This window comes from Gavialis gangeticus, unplaced genomic scaffold, assembly GCF_001723915.1.
Source record: "Gavialis gangeticus isolate Ggan-Ray unplaced genomic scaffold, GavGan_comp1, whole genome shotgun sequence".
Taxonomy (NCBI): domain Eukaryota; kingdom Metazoa; phylum Chordata; order Crocodylia; family Gavialidae; genus Gavialis; species Gavialis gangeticus.
Window position 1 is genome coordinate 8,340,817 of NW_017729023.1, and position 19,684 is coordinate 8,360,500.

The window sequence follows — 19,684 nt, forward strand, 5'->3', positions numbered from 1 at the left end:
AGGACAATTTTCTTGCCATTTTTCAGTTGGTCTAATAAATGGTATGACTTTGGAACCAAGAGTTCTAGTTTTTTGTATGTCTAAATATGGCTATGGCATTGATCTGAAAAATATATCTAGAATCAATTTCTTAAAAGGGAACAAAACAAGTCAAATTCCTGTTCTAAAAATAAATTCTCTGCATTCCATAGGATGATTCAAATATGTTTGCTGAGTTTCAGTATTAGACGCTGTATAAAATGTGCTGACTCAATCCAGCCAAGATGAATACACTCATTCCCATCAGTAAGGAGAGAGAAATAGCTCAGCTGCAGGGGATTCTTTGGTTGGTTTACAGTATCATCCATGGGCTTGAAATATAATTTATATTTTACCCAAAAGTCTTCTGTTGGCAGTAACAGAAATCAAATGTTATGAAACTTGGAACTAAATATAAGGGTTTTTTGGTTGTGGGGGCGTGGTTTACAGAACTATACAGACTTCATTTGTTCTAAGGCACACCTGGACTATTCTGGGCTGCAATGTTTCTGACATGGTAGGAGTTTCCTCCAAATGTTTAAAGAGCACAAATAGTACCTGCCTGCTCTTAAAATGGTGTTGTGTAGACAGCTGGGGGAAGGACAAAGCGTGAAAGGACGAGGTAAAAAAAAAAAAAAAAAAAAATCTTCTTTTGGGGCCTAGCTCTGTTAGCAAAGAAAGCAGACTGTGGGAACAACAGATAGATATTTATTTTTATTGGGTCAGAAGTATGTTTCTCTATGTTCTTAATGACGAAAGGCAGGTCAGTGAGTAGAGATCAGACAATCTGAGAGTGGTGCTTATTGTTATAAGAAATATGACACTAACCAATGGAATATTTATAGCTACATGAAGAAAGAGCCAGAGATATGAAGAAAACAACAGCAGCAAAAGAGGTGAAAAGCAGATGCTGTTTGTAGCAGGTCTGAGTCACAGGGGTGGCTATATGGCCCCTGTCCAGCTCAATCTCTAAAATAGACCTCCCTTAATTATTGACCTGCCAGGCGTTGTTCTTATTGAAAATTAAAAAGGAAGGCTGCCCACAGACCTTACAGAGAGCCTATTGGTGTGCAAATTACCATCAGGTGCCTTCTGGACCCCTCTAGTCTGTTTAGCCCTCAAGCTCAATAGGCCCTCCCAGCCTGTACATGCCTCGGCAGGGGCACCTGTAGCCTTAAGGGCTTATTGCATGGGTCCATGATCCCCTACAGCAAGCCCCATGTCTCACGGTGTTACATTTCATTTATACTTGTGGCTCTGCTCCCTTCTGGGGCCTAGCCCCACCTCCAGCCAGTTAACCTAGCTGAGGTCCCTCCTGGGTGCTGGCCCCACTCCTGGGCCAGCTGATCTAGCTGTAGTTCCTTCTGGACCTTTGGCCCTGCTCTCAGGTAAGTTGTCAGATCTCTTTGATCTCTCACTCTCTCTCTCTCAGCCTTGCTCTCAGTCCTTCTGGGCTCCTGCACTCCCTGTTGGGTCCCACCCTAAGCCCCCACCAGTGCTCAAGGCTAAACTCTAGTGCAAAAGCACCTACACCCTCTGGTAGACGCACAAATCTTCTCTGGGTTTAACATACACCAAGGCCACCTGCCTGTCTCTGCCCCAAATACCTTCCCTTGTTCCCAGCAGTGCAGAGTTGCTTCCTCTTAGTCTGTTGAGGAGCTCCTGGCAGCAGGGCTCCTGATTTCTTAGCTCTGAGGACTGGACTGCCTGACCAGCTCAGGCCCAGGGCTTATATATACCCAGCCCAGCCTGCTACTGGTCACATGAGTCCTTAATAAACTCCCTTCACCACCTGCAAGCTGCCTCTCAGGCTGCTTGCTCCCTTAAAGGAGTAGGCACATGCCAGTGTCCTGCTATACTGTTCAAGAGTGATTCAAGAGCCAAGTAAGTTTTGATCAAAGTGATTATCCAGAGAAAGCTTCCCCCCCCACCACAGTCCATTGTAACAGAATGTCTGTTTATTGTAATGTGAAAATTTCAAAGTATTTATGATTTTGAGCGTACAACATATAGCAAATTTTCAGTACACCTGTGTCCACAATTAGTGGTTTCTTGTGCAGACCTGGTTGCTATAGTTACTGCCAATCTTAATATTAACTCTAGGCTCAATTTAATTAAGACTGAACTGGCTTACAGAAAGAGATTTTTCAAAAAATCAAAATAATCTCAGAACAGAATTAAACTGTCAGTAAAGTTCCTCTTACCAGTCAAAAGTACTACATTGCACATGCACACTATGGACAACTTCATTTCCTAAATAAAAAGGCTGATTAAATTGTTTAAAGAAAAAGGTCTTGCTCAAATGATCCAGAGATACAAGAGTCTTACTTTTTCTGCTGTTTGGAAATTTTTTTCTTAGCTTGCTCTTTAAAAGGTAGAGTTTTCCAATCATTTCAGGAACAGCTATATAAAAGTCTGCTTGGATTGCATCGTCCAAAATCTACAAATAAATTTAAAAAACCCTTAAAAATCCAATTAAAATATACTTTTTCAAGATTGTTGACTTGATTAGGTTGACAGAGGCTTAAACAATGATAACAAGGCAAGAAGCTTTTACTTCCTTATATCTTTCAATAAACAGTCTCACAGTACTGACTGAATTATTACTTTCTTAGTTCTTAACAGTGGCAGGGTATGCTAGGTTCTGTACAAAAGAAACTACTCCCTGCTGTAAACTGTCTGTAAAGAGCATTACTAACCATGTTATACAGATCAACTGAATTTTTAAAGCCTGCCACCAGAAACTGTAAAACCAAAATCTAAACAGCAACCAGATAAGCAAGCTTTAGGGCACTAAAGAACATTACATTCCTCATTGCTTTTTCAGACTGTTTTTCCCATTGCTAGAACAGTGGGAAAAAAGTCAATACGAAAAGCAAGTAAAAGCAAGCTAAGGTAAAGAAGGAATTACACGTTTTATTTTATTACATATTCCTCTTACTTTCTTATACCACAAACCCCCTCTGCATAAGTTACATCTAGATGCATGTCAGTAAGCTGTTACAAATTTAACACCTTTTATGTCACCTTTTTAATACGGAGGACTGAATCCTAGCCTCAGTGGCATTTTTTTTCTGATCACCTCACAGAATTCTGAAGTACAATTTATAATTGACAGAAAAAAATAGATACCTCTTGAATTAATTCAGTCCCTCCTACAAAGGCAGCTCCATTTGCTTTTGCTATTTCAGCTTGTCCTTCGTTCTGTTAGAAAACAAATAGTCCAGATATAATGTATAAACTATTACCAATTTGTTATCCATCAACATCAGCCATAATAGAATGACTAAACCAATACAGCTGTATATTCTTAAAAAAAAGAAAGTATACAAACCCCAACTGATTTCTTGGTTAAGGATGAATCTTATCAGGAGAGAACAATTTCAGGTTTGTGGGGATTTGAAATAGAACCTAGACCTCTAATTCGTGAATTTGAATAGGTCCCAGAAGGAAATGTCAATGAAATCTACAGTACAGAAAAAAGTTACCCCTTTTTAGCCTGGTAATTTTTGTTCAATTTCTCCTTTTCTTTCTCCATTCCCAGGATGCAGCAAACATCAACTTTTAGACAGCATCCAGCCTTTGTCATTCTTTAAAGCTAGAAGAGACATTTAGTAGCGTAACAGTGCACTACTAAAGACTATTATGAATGACCATCCTCCAGGAAAACAAGCTGCTGTTCTAAAACATATGGTGACAGATCTTTTCATAAAAATATGTTCAGAGGTTAATATCATTCACTGGCTACATTTTATTCCAGTTAGACTAGTTTCACACAGGGGTAATAGAATGTAAACCATTAATATCACAGAGGTATTTTAACTTAGTAGCTTTTAATATACTAAAGTGTTCCTGACTCAGTTAAAGAAGATATCAAACATTCTTTCTTTAAAACAAGAATTGCATGATTTTATGCATTCTACTTTTCAGTGTCTCAAAGTGGATTCTGAGATACTCATCTCCCCAAGAAATCAATCATATGTGGGGTTGTTCTGAAGGACTTGAATCCTGTCACCTCTTATCCAGGATGTATTAACAAGTTAGACATTTCTGAGCTGCAGTATCAATACAGCAGTGATACGTAGTTGTTTTTTTCACCTAACCATGCTTCTGTAAAAGCATCTCTTTCTGATGACCTATCTAATTAGGGATCTTGATTTAAACAGATTGGATGAAAATACAGATGTTTCTTATAGAATGTGACCATCAGAGAAACTAATGGAAAGAGCATCCAAAGCAACCTACATAAGAATATGTAGGTTATCCACCTTTTATTTAAAATGCCTCAAAATGGGAGACCCTATTAAAATAATCACTGCTCCTAGATTCTCTGACAGCATTGGTAAACTCTAGTACCTTTCGTAAGTGATGGATGGCCAGGTGGGCGTGATTATTCTAATAAAGACAATAAAGCCACTATTTCTGTGTCTGCCATTTCATACCAGACTATGTTATTACATTCTGCCTAGGGCTACCTTTGAAACGTACACTAAATGAAGTTTCTACCTAGAAAAGCAATGCTCAACCCCCCAGCCCACAGGCCATATCTGGCCCCTGGAGCTGTGTCAACTGATCCACAGAAAGCCATGCAGGCCATGGCCCTGTGCATTAGATTGGGCCCACAGAGCCTTTTCCAAACGCATGGAGCTGGGCAATGTGGGGCCTGATCCAGCCCACAGACCAGCTCTGTGCCATTCATTTGGCCCAAAGGGCCAAAATTTTGAGTACCACTGATATAGAATACCATTGCCTGCCAAGGTGCAAGTCACTTTGAATAGTGAACACATGGACTCAAGTCTCTATGCTGCCTGACTGTCTTGTGTCCCTATTTCCATAGCAGTGATAATGAGTTTTACAACCTTCAGTGCCATATTTACCTGGATCTAAAATGACTTGCAGTTTAAGACAACTCCCAATAATTAGATTCTATACATGGAAAATTATAAATATAAATATGTATACAATCTAATTATTGGAGAGTCATCTTAAAATTTGTCCCCTCCACTGTTGCCGCAAGGAAAACAGAGGCAGGGGGCAAGGGGCCAGACCTCTGCCCCTTGCCCTCCGGTACTTGTCCTCCCTGCCCCTTGGCCCCTCCTGTGCCTGTACCTCCTGCCACTCCTCCTGCCTCCCCAACCCTGTGTCTGTTCCCCTCCTCACCCCGGCACATGATCAATTTGATTCATTTTGGTGTTTGCTAATTTTATTCTAGTGAAAGAGAATGGCAACGGCAATGCTTGATAGCAACATGGGTTTTCCCAATACTTGAGTTCTACCCAGGGCTGGATTAACCTTTTAGTGGGCTCTAGGCAAACAAACTCATGGGTCCCTGGCCAGTCGAAACCCCTCTCTCCAACCCAGTGCTGCCGTCTGCGGGGAGCAGGGCTCAGAGCCATCGCTAGGAAGCAGCCACTGCCAAGGCGAGGCCAGCAGAGGGGAGATGAGAAGGGAAGGGAGGCAGACAGGGCCATTCATGCTGCCACAGTGGATGGAAGGGCTGGGCCTCACCCACAGTTACACAGGAAGTTTATGGTATCTGGTGTTATTAACACAGTATCTTTCATTAGCCTTTAAGTTAAAAGGAAAACCACACTAGCAAAAGACCTGTAGAACCCACACCTGAAAATTCCAAAAAAATAAATCAGTGTTCTATTTGTACATAAGCCAGGCATCAGGTTAAAGGAATTCAAGGGCAACACAACTGAAACACCGAGACTGCTATTACAACAAATAATTTATATGACAATATTTTGCCCCTTAAATTTAACATTTAAAGAAATGGAGATTTAATACATACATACATACACACACACACGCAAATGGAGAACAAAAAGAGATAGCTTTCTAATTTGCTATTAAAGACTTGCTTTAGCCTCCAGTAGGTTAAAAGAAACCCACATCAAGTTACTTTAGCCTTGGTGCCTCATTCCCAACTTGGAAAGACAGAAGACAAAGAATGCTGGAAGTACTTTGGGTAAAAAGGGACTGTCAGTGTATTTGGCATATGTCTATTACATTAGAATAAGATTGGGAGAGAGCTACTAAATATAACCCGATAGGAATTACTAATGATTCCTCTTGTAGACTGTATTATGCATGCCTCTGAAGGAGCTTGTCGTTTACAAAAATATATTAAATCTCCCACTTGGTGTTATAGGCAACTGCTGTTCAGTAGATATTCTGCTTTGAATTTATACTATAAAAATATTCTGCTAATAGATGCATATAAAAAATGGAGGAACCCAAGAAAGAACACAGTTATTTATTAATTATTCAAGATTTGAATTGCTTTTGAAACTCTGTGAAGCACTTGGGCATCCTTCAGGATGAAGGGTGGGACACAAATATGAAAGGAAACCATAAAATAGAAGTGTTTTTAAATGCATTATAAAACAGCTTCAATAATGTATGTTTACTCACCTCTGTAAACACCAAAACTTTATTAATTTCCTCTGCAAAAGGATGGGGAAAACAAATGGTGCTCGCAAACGGTTCCACTTTTTTCTAGTAAATATAAAAGAAAAAAGGTCAAACATGGTGAAGCATAAATACATGTACTTGACATATGCATACCTGTTAAGGGCATAATTCACTTACCTGCACAACAGAATGCTAGTTCCAATTTGTTGTCTATTGCTTACAGTAGTAGGGGCCAATCTTTTTGGCAGGCAAACAACAAAGCAAGCCCTGCAAACTCCTTAAGTGCACACTGATTTCATTCTTGTGCCCAACTGGCTGCTCTGCTTTCTCCTCTCTACCCAATCTCCTGCTCCACTTTCTGTTCCCAGCATCCGTCTGCTGCTGTGTTCCCTGTTCCCTCCCTTTAACTGCATAAAATCTATTTTATGGCATAACAACTGGTGCCAGAAATGGTGAAGAGGAAATGGCTCAAAGACCTGCCCTCAGAAGCCTTAAAACTGATGGGAAAAGTCCATTTCAAGGTTGCTGTCTCTTGTCACTTTCAAGGCTTGTACGGGCAGCCCCAAAACCAAGTTTTAGTAGTCTTTAAATGAGAAGAGATAGTCAGGTTCAGGGTTGCCAATACCATAGCATACCAATGTGCCCATAATGAGCATTAAGTTTGGATACGTGCATACTCCCGGTAAAAGCATAGCTTTTTTCTGTCCTGAGCCCATATACTAATATGAAGTATGTTGTACTGAAGTATGAGAACTGAGTCTTGATACACTTCTAAATTTTTCTCCTTCTACTTCATGTCCTCACCAAAGCAGGAATGTCTTTTGCCATTTCTGGCAGCACTAAGGAAAAGCAGAGCAAGTAGAAGTAACAACATACTATATCCATTCTGAGAGCATAAGGGTGCGAAATACAAATAGGAGGGGAAAATTAAAAAAAGTCTTTACTCTTGTCTTATGAGGAAATTCACTTGGCAGTGCTAGTAAATTGTTCTTGGGCTCCTATTAAATAGGGAACTTCCCTAGCAGCAATGTAAGGAACAGAGACTGAGAATGCAAGACTTTCACACTCTAGTGGCAGCTTTTAAAACTGCATATCCTTTAAAGAAGACAACATGCAAACAGATCAAACCTGTTTTGATCATGTTTACCCCTTGAATCAGTGCTTTAGCTATGCAGGAGTCCTGCTGTTAATATGTACAACAAAAATTATTGATAATCAGAGCAAAGAACACATTCAGATACTGAATTTGAACAGTACCATATACAGGGATCTGGAAAAGTATAGTAAAATACACTTGGTATAAGCAAGAGGCTGAGTGTGAAAGAGCTTTGGAGAAGAAGCCAAAGCAAGACCACTAAAGGTTCTCCATCACTTTTCATCTTCTCCCGTACAGTTAACAAAAGCAGTTCCTTAAAATGTCACACTAAAAATCTGTAACTACTTTGCACATACCTTCTTTTCCTGTGTCATATCCAGGGTTATATTAACATATATGTATTGTTTTGGATTAGTGAAGTCCAATTCCTGAAACTTCCTCAGCATGTCCAGAGCCACCTCTACCTCATATATTGGCCTTTTATACAACCATACTAAATACACATCATCCACTGGCCTGCTTGCCAACGGTCTGCAAGTATTCTCTCTCTTTGCTGTTACTGTTCCAGAGTTTTTCCATGTGGCATCCTTTGCTGGGTTTTTTTCAGATCTTTTGCAAACAAAAATGATACATATAAAATCATCAACTGAGATGTAGAGCAGAGACTAATACAATTTCAACCAAACTCAGCTTTGTAAGCTCAAAATAAAACACAGCATTGCATGTGAAAAGCAACTCATGAAGTAACAAGCAGGCCATCAGAACTGCACTGGATTTCCCAAAGACCAAAAGAATAAGCACAAGAGGAAAGACGTAATCAGAACCAAAACAAAAATTCCCAAGCCACCAACAAAACTCAATCTTCCACATAAGACTCAATAAAGAGTTTAATGTCCAAATTAAAAGACACCTGAGAGCTGATATTTGTACATATAATCTTGGTAATGACAAAGTCTACATATTCTTATAAATCTGACATGTTTCATCACTTCCTATTTGCACATCGCTTAACATCTTAGGCTCCAACCTGGCAATCAGCTCATTGCAGGGAGACCAAAGTGCCTCATGATGACATTATTTTGAGAGAGGCAAAGTAAAGTGTGTAAAGAACAACATAGGAGTATACATTAAAGTATTAAACAGCCATACACTACTTCCATCTGAACATTTTACCTAGAACTTTTACAATTAACCACTAACTTTACTATACTCAAAAGACATCACAAGTACTTGAACAGTACTTTGTATGTAAAGTTCAACTGTTCTGCTTGTTTAGCTAATTTCCTCTCTCTCCTTTGTCTATGTGAATTTTTCACCTAGGAACAGAGAGACATTTGTTTCTGTTGTTTTATAAGGAGCAACTGTAAAACCCACAGAAATTGGCAGTAAAAGCAAACAACAGGCTTTCTTGGAGATTCTTACTGGTTATTTTGTTTTTAAAAGCTTTTGTATTTGTTTCTGCTGTCAAATGCTTTTATAGTATTTATATCTGTAAATAGGCCACCTATATCTGTAACTTTTTCACCAATAGATGGCCACCTCCTTTTCCACTAGCAACCTTGGGGGAAGTAGCAGTCATAGCTCCAAAAAAGCCATTTACACCAATATTAAAGGCACTTACAATGATAGTAATTCAGCTCTAATAAGCTACAAGTGTAAGAGTCATTTGAATAATCTAAACCTATAAAAACAAACAGGCTCCTAAAAATAAAGCACTATCTCACTTTGCGGCAGCTGCACAGGGTCTACTGGACTGCTGTATGTTTATAGAACAGGGAACCGCTGAGACACGTTGATCAATCCTGGGAAATACATAGCGAGGACATTGAGCCAAAACTGTTAAAAACAGGGAAAAAATAAAGTTAATAAAATTTATTATGATAATAAATTCTCATCAGTTAAAAAAAGGTAGGCGTTTGCTCCTTTCATTAGATATATTTTGACCCAATTTGTGAAGGCATTTTTACAGCTTTCCTTCTGTTGCCCATCTCTCCATAATAAAGAAATAGTCCCCAATCCTCACTGGTCCCTGGGCACTGATACTAAGCAAAGGGATTACTTTCAGCAAGGGACTGGACTAGGTGACTTCCTGAGGTCCCATCCAGCCCTATTATTCTATGACTAAGTGACAGAGGGTCAGCAATGTCATACTTTGCACCCCTCATCAATCACAGTTTTAACCTTGTTGCTTTTGGCTACAAAAATTAAATTACGTCAGAGTGTCTCATAAAGGATAAGTTGTCCTCGATTAAGGTGGTAAGGGCCTTTGCTCTGGCGTCTCAACTCTCTTTCATGGAAAGGAGACACAATGTGGGATTAATACCAAAAAGTCCCTCCCACCCTTAGTCTTTCCCAATCCACAGAGCAGAATTTTCCTGACAGTAGTTTTCATGACATTTCTCAACATGGTTGTACAGGATTTTTCAAACCATGTGCTTTCTGCTGTCCCAGTCAGCCACCCCACAGAGGAAAAGCAACCTGAAGTCCTACACAGAGACATAGCTCCGAGTCCCTGTACATTGTGGGGGGCAGGGGAGGGGGATGATTCACAGATTGCAAGGCTGGAAGGGACCTTGGAAGATCATCGGGTCCAGTCTCCTGCAGCAGGCAGGAAAGACAACTGGGGTCAGGTGACCCCAGCAAGGTGATTGTCCAGTTGTTGTCTCCCAACCTTTAACCATGTGAGCCCAAATGACACACGGTAAACTGTTTCTGGAGAGGAAAGTGTCCTTGTTCCTCTCCAGAAGCCTGGCTGCTCTACAGAGACACATAAATACCTCACCACAAAATAAATTCCTGCCCAGAAGAGCTTTCCATCTTTTCACTCTTCTGTGAGATATGAAACATCATAACATGAAGGAAATATGTTTCTACATCCTGCTTGCCACCAGACAACTTGGAAGTAAAAAGACTTTTCAGTCTTTCTCTTGGCCTAACCTGGACAAAATGACCTATTCCAAACAGGAGATTTTACCACACCTTCAGCTCTCCTGAACAATATTAATTTTCATTTCTACCTAGGAAAACTTTGACAAGTACCCAGAAGCTTGCAAATAAATAAAATAGTCTGCTTGCAAATATTTAGTTAGGTCTAATAAAAGAGATCACCTCTTCCACAAGTTTTAATTCCTACAGAAAAGTTGGCACCTGATTATTAGATCACATCAGCAGTCACAGGACAGGACTCTGACAGACAGCATTTAAGTCTCACCCCAGTACAGACCCCAGGGCTAATTAGTAGTTATTCCCCAGCCTCATCTGGCCCGAGACAGGTTGCTGTGGGAGGGGACTAAACCTTACATCTCTCCTCCCCCCGCAGCGCGAGCGCCCCGCGCCCACCGGTTCCAAACTGCCCGGGGTGGGGAGGGGAGTAGAGCAGGCAAGGAAGAGGGGACGCCAACTGACGGGGTCAAGGAGCAGAACAAACCCCTCCCGGCCCCGGGAGAGACGGGGGACCCTCGAACCCCGGTGTCGGCGCCTCCTGGTAGGGAGAAAAGGGAGGAGCGGGCGCTCACCCCTCCCGCACGCACCTCTCCTCAAACAGCAGCTCACGGGCACCGCCATGCTGTCAAGCCACGCTTCGTGCGGCGCTCAAACAGCTCCGGGCACCCGCGCAAGGAGAAAAAGAAAGGTTCCATGAGCCAAGAAGAAACCGGAAACTTCCGGGTGTCGCACTCCTTTCCGCTGGCGTCAGCAACTGGCCCGTCTGGGCGGGGCCAGTGGGGGTATGGTACTCATGCGTCTCCTTCGGGGTTGGTGTGGTTCTGCGGTCTGGGTTGTAGCTGCTGTACTTGCGCTGGGGTGGGCGGGGATTCGTCCTCTGATATTCTTACGGATGCTTTATCAAGGGACCAAATGTACGTAGAACTGTTAACATGTAAGCCCCCTGCAGACTGGGCAGCTACCCTGCTGTGGGGGACCCTCAGTCCCGGCAAAGTGTGCTGGTTCTAGGGCAGGGAGTTGCAACACCCAGGGGTGCCCCACAATATCAGCACTGGGAAGTGTGCAAACACAATGTGCAAGATCAACCCAGAGATTTGAAGTAGGGAGCTGCAGGGGTGGCCTGAGGTCTTCGTGGCAGAAATGCTGCTCCGTTATTTTTCTGCTTTCAGAAGAAGAATGAAAACTAAGCTGGCACTTTCCACGGGACACCTCAAGTGTATCCAGGGGTGTCACAAGACTCAAAAGGGGCAAGAAGCTCTGGCCTTGGGGAAGCATTGCACCAGTGTCTACTGTTGGGCTTTTCACTGCTCCCCTACAGGCTGTGAAATTGTCTCTGTAACCCCCAGACTGCATTGATGGGTTCACTCAGGGGCATCAAACATCCAGCCCACAGAGGTGTTCCATCTGGTTCACTAGATTGTCTGGGGAGGTGCTTCCTGCAGGGCCCTGACAGCATAGCAATTGGTGGCAGGAGGGTGAATGAGGGCTAACACAACTCTGGTGGTCCTCCCACTGCTTTCAGGTCTGCACAGCTGTGGTTCTAGTTCCCTGGCTGCTGGTTCCTGTTGTGTGCCCTGTGCAGGAACTGGAGTCATGGCTACCGCTATGACACAGAGCATGCAGCAACTCTGGCTCTCACATGGTACACAAGGTAGGGACTAGACCTGCTGCATGCCCCAGGTTGGAGCAGTAGGTGGGCAGGACGAGTCCTACTGGGCCCTTGGCTGCTCTGGGGGGAAGTGGAGCTACCACAGTTTCTTCATGCCCTGGGCTGGAATCCAGCCCACACAGTCCCACAGTCCAGATGTCGCCCAGGGCACAAGGTGAGTTTGATACTCGTGGGCTACCTAATGAAACTCTTTAGGCTAGAACTTGTTAACACCCTGCCCTTGGTCAGCAGATTCTTCTTTAGTGGCTCATATTAAACAAACAAGTCTGGCTGGGGATGGAAAGAAAGCTGCCTCCAGCTTCAGCCCTAGCTCCTCAACTCCCTCTGGGCCATGCCTTCCGAGACAAAATCAAGGAGGGGGTGGACATGCCTCTCAGGCCTGGTAGCTGTAAAGATAATTAAGCAATGGACTAGGTTATCCAGGGAGACCATGGAAGCTCTGTCAGTGGTCAGTTTTTTTAAAACAAGTTAGGCAAACATCTGTCAGGAACGGTTTGGGTTGAACTTGCCTTGGAGCAAAGGGACAGACTTGGATGATCTCTCAAGATCCCTTCCAGCCATGCTGGTTTTCACATCTGCTTTCAATTTAAAATACCACAGAGCATTTGCTACTAACATACTAAGATTTAAATAACCAACTGGGGAGAAACACAGTGAGATCAACAGGCAAGGAAGATAATTTTAGCAACAGCGCGTAGGATGGACTTGAGCAGCACAAATAAATTGCGCAACAGAACATCTAGGACTGAGGCATCCCACTAATCTTTCAATAGTGAAAATACATCCACTGTCCCAACCTCGATCAAGTCATCAAGTCCTATTAGACCTAGACAAAATTTCTCACAATATTGACAACAAATGTAAAGATGACACATTTTTCCCATTATAAAAAATAGCTTATGAAAGATATTACCATTTACCTGTGATTATCAAACTCCCTGTACAGCTTCAACAAGAAATTGGTTTGAAAATCTAAATAAATACATTAGATCAGCTCATTTTTCTGTGGTACTTTCCATTAATTCTAACAAATTAGTAGTATGATTCACTCTTTTAAATATTATCCTGGTTTGTTTTCCTTATACTTCACTTATTTTAGCATGTATAACTGTTTAATTATTTTCTCAATGGAGAGGTAACAATCACTTTATTATAATTTATATCCAGGAATATAGTTAACTTATTTTCTAAATAAAAGCTCTTTCAGTGGAGTAAAAACATCAGAAAAGTATCTTTTTATTTCAGTTCTTTATGCTTCTATACATTTTAGTTGCATATTAGATGTGATTTGCTGGGACATGTGAATGTTTTATGCTATTTGAGAAAGATAAAAGGACAGTGTGATTTAAAATGCAAAACAACTGATTCTTCCTGATGCCATTTATCTCTTTCTTATGCATTCTGTTTGTTTATACATAGAGTCAAACAGAAAAGTAGCCAGAATCCTTTAATCCTTTCTGATTTGCTTTAATCCTTTCTGGTTAAGGTTGATAAAATCCGTAAAGAATGAGGTATAGCTGAATATTACAAAAGCTGTTATCTACTTTTCCATACAATTTTTGCACTGAAAATATATATACAATTTGCACTGCTTTCTACACAATCACAGTGGTCAAAAAGACTAAACTACTTAAGAAGTTTCAAAAGTAACAAAACATCTTTTACCATACATTGTTTTCTATCCATAGTTCATACAGTACCTCTTTTTTGTGGGGTATGAGCTCTCACTTTAATTGATGGAGATTAAAAGAGAGTTAAACTGAAGTTGTAGAAAAAAAGTATTTGCACCACTAGAAAAAATTCAATAATACTTTAACTTTCTGAGAGGAACAGTTTTTGCGTATCTCTCATTTTGGGTCTTTGACACATGCTGCATATAATATATAGACCTGGACAAGTTGAGGAATATCCTTTTGAGTGTTCGAAGAACTTTTACAAATGTTAAATTAACCCCTAGCTCTTTCAGGAAGGAGAGTTGTATGATTAGCCCTTATTTGACGTATTTGGAAAATAAGGGAGATAACAGTCGAGGCTAATACATTTAGGGGAGTATCAGCCAGGGCTAGACAGGAACAGGGAAGCCATTTCTAAATCTTTCCACCCCAAACTGGTATGAAAGATCAAGGTCACGATTTTTTTTTTCGACTGAAGTACATTTTGAGGAGGAAAAAAGCATCTTGGGAGAACAGAAACAAATTTTTAGCTTGTTAGCCCTTGGCAGGGAAGGCTTTAATCAGTTTCTTGGAACAAAAAGAAAATAGCCAAACAGTCAGTGAGGCAGGCAGATGGTATCTCAATTTTCCATGCAGGCAATTGAAATATTTTGGAAACATTTAAATTTTCCCATGAAATAAAAGAGAATGTTGCAGAAAAGACATTTCCTTCAAGAAATTATTTTAACAGATAATACCCTACTGTCTCTAGCATTCAGCAATTGCATTTCTGTCAGGTTTGGGGCAATGACTGAATACTCCCTGCATCTCATCTTTCAAAAGCATCCAGGATTTGTAGCACTTACTGACTTCAGTTGCAGTAATGAGCAGGGAGCAAACCTTTGCTAGCAGTCTTGTAAAAAACATATAGTTGATATTTTGGGGTAACATTTTAATTAAATAAAAGATGTTACGACAACAGGAAAAACTTGTGCTACTGTTCATCGTAATAGAAGGAACTCAATGAGCAAATAAAACCAGCACAGAAAAGTATTTTGTGGGAATGGTGTTACATTTCAATGAATAAGGTAGCATGGGCAAATGAAGAAGCTCTAGGCTGAATTGCACAACCTGAAGTTGTACAATGACAAGGAAAGAAGACAATTTTGATATATTGTACATTACATAAAAGCTTTAATTTCAGCAGCCTTATTTGAAGCCTACTGTCTGTACTTAGAATGGTATAGGTACAAAGCCAGATGGTATAGCTGGACCTTTGCAAATAAATGCTGATAGCTGAGTTGCTCTCTACAAAAGGAAGTTCAGTTGTACGGAACATTTTGGAACAGCAGCTGTGACCCCAAACTCAGTGCTGTACAGGTTAGACTTCAGTTGAAAACTAAGGCAGGTCCTGCTTGTCAACCCAAACAAACAATACAAGATTTTGCATGTGAACACAGTAAAAAGGAAATAGAGAACAAGGGTTATGTGTTCTTTATCTTATAGCCCCAGCCCAAACATCACTCACAAGCATTCTTCACATGTTGCTTCTCAAGTGAACTAACATGCAAAATATTATCTCTGCCTTCTACCTACATAACATGACCATGAGACTCTAGTAAGTATTCCCCTATGAGTATGGGTTCTGATCACAGTGAACAGTCTCCAAGTTTCCTTTTCATGTTATCCAGCTACCATAAAGAACAGTGCTGTTCTGAAAAAATGACCCTATAAAAGTGACAATGAGATGTTTAATATTTATTGTGTCTTGCTGATTCCTGTTTAAAGTTTGCTCAATTCATAAATAAAAAGGTGAGTAATTTCTCGCACTACTAACCTCTCTAATGGATAAAAGATGTTATTTTTTTCTTACACCTCCTCACCAGTCATTAAATTCTGCAGGCCAAATAATGCTTTCAGCTCCACCTCTGCAGCCACATTAGTTTTCTCAATATCAGTTCTTAGCCCTGGGCTTCTTACCCCTGCATTTTTGGTTAGCACAAGGGGGTATGTTTCCTTGTAGTACTCCACACCCAAGAGTTCTTGTTGAAGACTTTTTTCCTTTCCTCAACCCAGCACTCTTACACTTAATTACAGGGACTTCATTTCCTTATGCAATAGTAAGAAGCAAGAAACAAAGAGCTATTGTCAACTGCTCACATTAGCACTGCTGTGGGAATAGCTGAAGTACAGAATGCATTTCAGTGGTGAGTATGAGATGGAGACTGGGCTGATGATGAAAATGGTGCGTGAGAGCAAGAAGTGCTTGAAGCGGTGGTGGAAGACAGAAAGTTGTCAATGATATATCTGCCCCCCACTTTACAATAAGAAATCATAACCTATGGTATCTTCTCTTTTTAAAGGAAACATTCTAATGTAGTGATTGCTTTGCATGTTGAAAGCTATTTTACAAGAGCATCTTTCCCTTTCCTAACCCCCTTTAGAAATTTATATTAGAGGAAATAAAAAGCATAGTCTTGCAAATCTATTCTGGCAGCTCTAAGGCAGTGTTGAAGCCCTCAGCAATTAAAAGTTCGAGGGGTCGGATCCTGGAAGCACTTAATTCAAGAGCATACAGCCTGTAAGCAAAGTTATAAATATGCCTAAGTGAGGGTGGGCTGTGAAACTAGATGCTAACTGTTACATACTGGATCCATGTGAGTAGATTTAAACTGACCTCTATATGATTCTGTACACTTAGACAATCTGTATGGATGAAATGGCTGCACAAGTCTGGATCCAACTCGATGCAACCAACCCTTTGTGAAGTTAAATGGTTAAAATAAAAACTGCTGAAAACTCTACTAGTGGAAAACCAGAAAGTTGTTTCTGGCCTGATGCTACTTTGGAGACATGAACAAACCAGAAGGAGAATTCTGTACTTAATTAAATATCTGAGAAGAATTTACTTCAATTGTAATTAAAATGAAAAAAATAGGGTGAGAGATGATTTTCAAGATAATATAGGAAAGAATAACCTCCTTTTTCACTGTTTCAACAGTGAAGCACAACTCAGTGATGACATAGCTGTTAAAGCCTTCCTGTCTCCCCTGCAGTTGCTCTTCCAGCTAGACTCAGTCTGTTTTCTGTTTGGGTAAACATCCAGCTTCTGTATTCCATTACTGTTAAGGAGCAAAGCCCAAATCCAAGTTGGTGAGCCTGAATGCATCTCTTTGCTGATGAGTCAGGAACTTAATTACCTTTAGATAGTATTTTTCAGTTAGTCAGACAGCTGGAACCTACTTGTGAAAGATGACAAAAACTGCATCCTGTTGTTACATCAAAAACCACTGGTCTGTGGTGTCGTATTTGAGAAGGTGTAAAGGCTTCACATATAAAATCTGCCAGTATTTAAAATTCTAAGACAGCAGTTACTGCTGGATTTATTTATTTTTTTTAAATCTAGTGGTGTTACTGAATTGACTTCTTTTTAACCTGTTCCTGTGGCTACACAAGATTGTTTCCTAACTCAGGTGAATCTTTCTACATTTCAGCTGTTTGATCACAGATAATTGGTGTCTAGCAGGTTGTAAGGACCCACTCTGCCCCTCCATTGGGGTCTTAGTCTGCTCTCCTGATAGCACTGAATTGCTAAACCCACTGCTGTTGATAGGGTGGGGGAGTGGATGTTGCACACTGAAATAATCTATGCATTCTACTTTTTAAATTGCAATGGTAACCTTAATTCTGGCACTCTTTTAAAACTATAAAATTCTATAATAAATTTAAACTGAAATTTCCAGTGTGGTGTTGAGCTCCCTTTGATACTGGAGGAACCCCCTTGCTCCTTTCCAGGCCTTCTACAAAAAAAAAAAATTAAAAAAAATCCATCCCATTCCAATTTCCACTTAAGATAAAGGAATAACCAAGAGTGACAATAGCATGCTATTGTCCCCTGGAAGGTGACCCATGTTTCTTTCAAGTGGATTACATAAGCATTTGTTATACTGCAACAGTGTTAGGAATCATGACTCCTGGCTCTGGGACAGAAACAAGGTCTGCTAGTTAACTTGTTAAGGATATCTTTACATTTATTGCACTCATTCATCTGTGGGTGTCAAAGAAACCTGAAGGTGGATATTTAGGAATACTCTAACTTCCTCTGGCACAGAGCATCACCAAAACCTTGGATTCAGTATATTCATTGTGAGAGGCAGTATGGCTAAGTGAATAAGATTGTGGTCTGCTTTGTAAGAGGCCTGGGAAGACTCTAGCTCTGCCAGAATTGACCTTGTGTAACCTCTTGGAGTTTGGTTTCTCAATTACCTTCTGTTTTTGAGAGAGAGGGGAAATGATACCTGACTACCTCCTCAGGCAGGCTTATGAGGCCTTGCTCTGTAATAAGAGCTGAGAAGCGTTTAGAATTATTAATGCATGTCAGTGGAAGGAAGGACAGCACAGCATCCTTTTTAAACCAATTAGAGGTTTTTTAAATGAAAGAAAAGTAACTTTTGTGATCTGTATTAAAGATGACCTTGTTAGGGGATGCCAGCACGTAAATTAAAGGAACTGCACTGAAATTGTATGTGTGATTTGTCATGGAAAAAATGCACTCCAGTGAGTGGTGTGTGTGCATGTGCATAGTTAAGGCAGTTTTCTTCTTCCCATGGCTGCTCAAACATTGTCTTCCCTAACTTCATACCCTCTCTCATATGCATCTGCTCCCTTAGTGTACATTCAGTCTGACACTCCTGTTTCCTCCCAGGGAACCTTATGTTCTCTTTCTGCTCCATTCCATCACAGTCTTCAGTCTTCTCCTGCATACCCAGCTCTCCAGGAACATATGATGAATCCAAATAATCTCAGTAAATGTTGAGCTTGATAGAGCTTCTGAGTTCCAGGTATCCATCTGTTTATCCCACGCTTCACTCCAAAAGTCCTCCAGAATATCACAGTCCCAGTCTTTCTCCCCAAATTAACTCCTGCCCCACATCACAGCTTTTTGCTAACATTTTTGCACCTTCATTGTTTTGCAGCACCCTCTTTTCTTCTACAGCAGTTCCACCTGTCCCTGAACGTTTCCCTCTAGCTCCAATCCTGGTGATCTGTCCTTAGTTCCGTTTGTCCTGCCTTCTCTCTGTGCTCCTGGTTCCAAGGCCTCCCTCACTAGCCTTTGGAAATTTTGGAACTGTTGGCACACGAAAAACCCAAATAAGCTGGCTGTATCAGGCCAGTAGTATTCCACCATCACGCCTCTGGTGCTCAGACCCTGCTCTGGATACATGGAAATCTACCTCCCCCAAGTATGTACTAGGAAGGAACAGTTTACTGAGGTAGAGGGATGTGATTAAAGCAGAAGTGTTTGCCTTGCAAAGGTCTAGAATTAAAATGGTGTCTTGTCACCCATCAACCAGGCCCGCATGCTTTCAGCCTTTCCTTTAAAAGCCAGGAAAACAGATACGCTGTGAAGGGCAACAGGCTTGCTGTCTGCTGGATCAAGGTGCGAGCAGTGGGGGCACTGCACATCCAAGTTGTGATCGGGTAACAGGCAGGAACGAGTTATGCGGGAGTGAATGAACTCTGCAATTTCATCCTGGTGATGCTGTAGCAATGCCTTGGGTGTGAGGGAAGGAAATGGCTCACCCCATGATCTGAGTCATTTCTCCTCATTGAGGACTTGCCTAAAATCTTCCTAATTGCCATAGCTGTTATACTCTACAAATGGGAAAAAGCCAAAACTTCATGGGCGCAGAGGAGGGGCTGGAGGTAGGCAGGCTATGTGGACAGTCTTGCCCACTACAGGCGGTGGCTGGGTGTGTATATGTGTGTGTGTGTGGGGGAGGGCATATTGGGGTGCCTGTGTGTGAGGAATATGTGAGTGAGGGGCCTGTGATGTATGTGTGGGGGTATTTGAGAGTGAGGGGCTTGTTGGGGGAGGGGGATGTA

At 41.2% G+C, this 19,684-nt stretch overlaps 1 protein-coding gene across 1 annotated transcript in view; it reads right to left on the reverse strand.

The window, feature by feature from the left end:
* Positions 1 to 11,193, reverse strand: part of MRPL1 (mitochondrial ribosomal protein L1) — a 54,733-nt gene extending 43,540 nt beyond the window's left edge. Inside the window, exons 1-6 of the mRNA XM_019516790.1 lie at positions 11,065 to 11,193; positions 9,259 to 9,370; positions 7,891 to 8,143; positions 6,439 to 6,522; positions 3,151 to 3,222; positions 2,347 to 2,458 (exon numbers count right to left, since the gene is read on the reverse strand). Coding sequence (XP_019372335.1) covers positions 2,347 to 2,458; positions 3,151 to 3,222; positions 6,439 to 6,522; positions 7,891 to 8,143; positions 9,259 to 9,370; positions 11,065 to 11,098 — 667 coding nt within the window. The 5' untranslated portion in view covers positions 11,099 to 11,193. The remainder of the gene's footprint in view (positions 1 to 2,346; positions 2,459 to 3,150; positions 3,223 to 6,438; positions 6,523 to 7,890; positions 8,144 to 9,258; positions 9,371 to 11,064) is intronic.
* Positions 11,194 to 19,684: the final 8,491 nt, after the last annotated feature.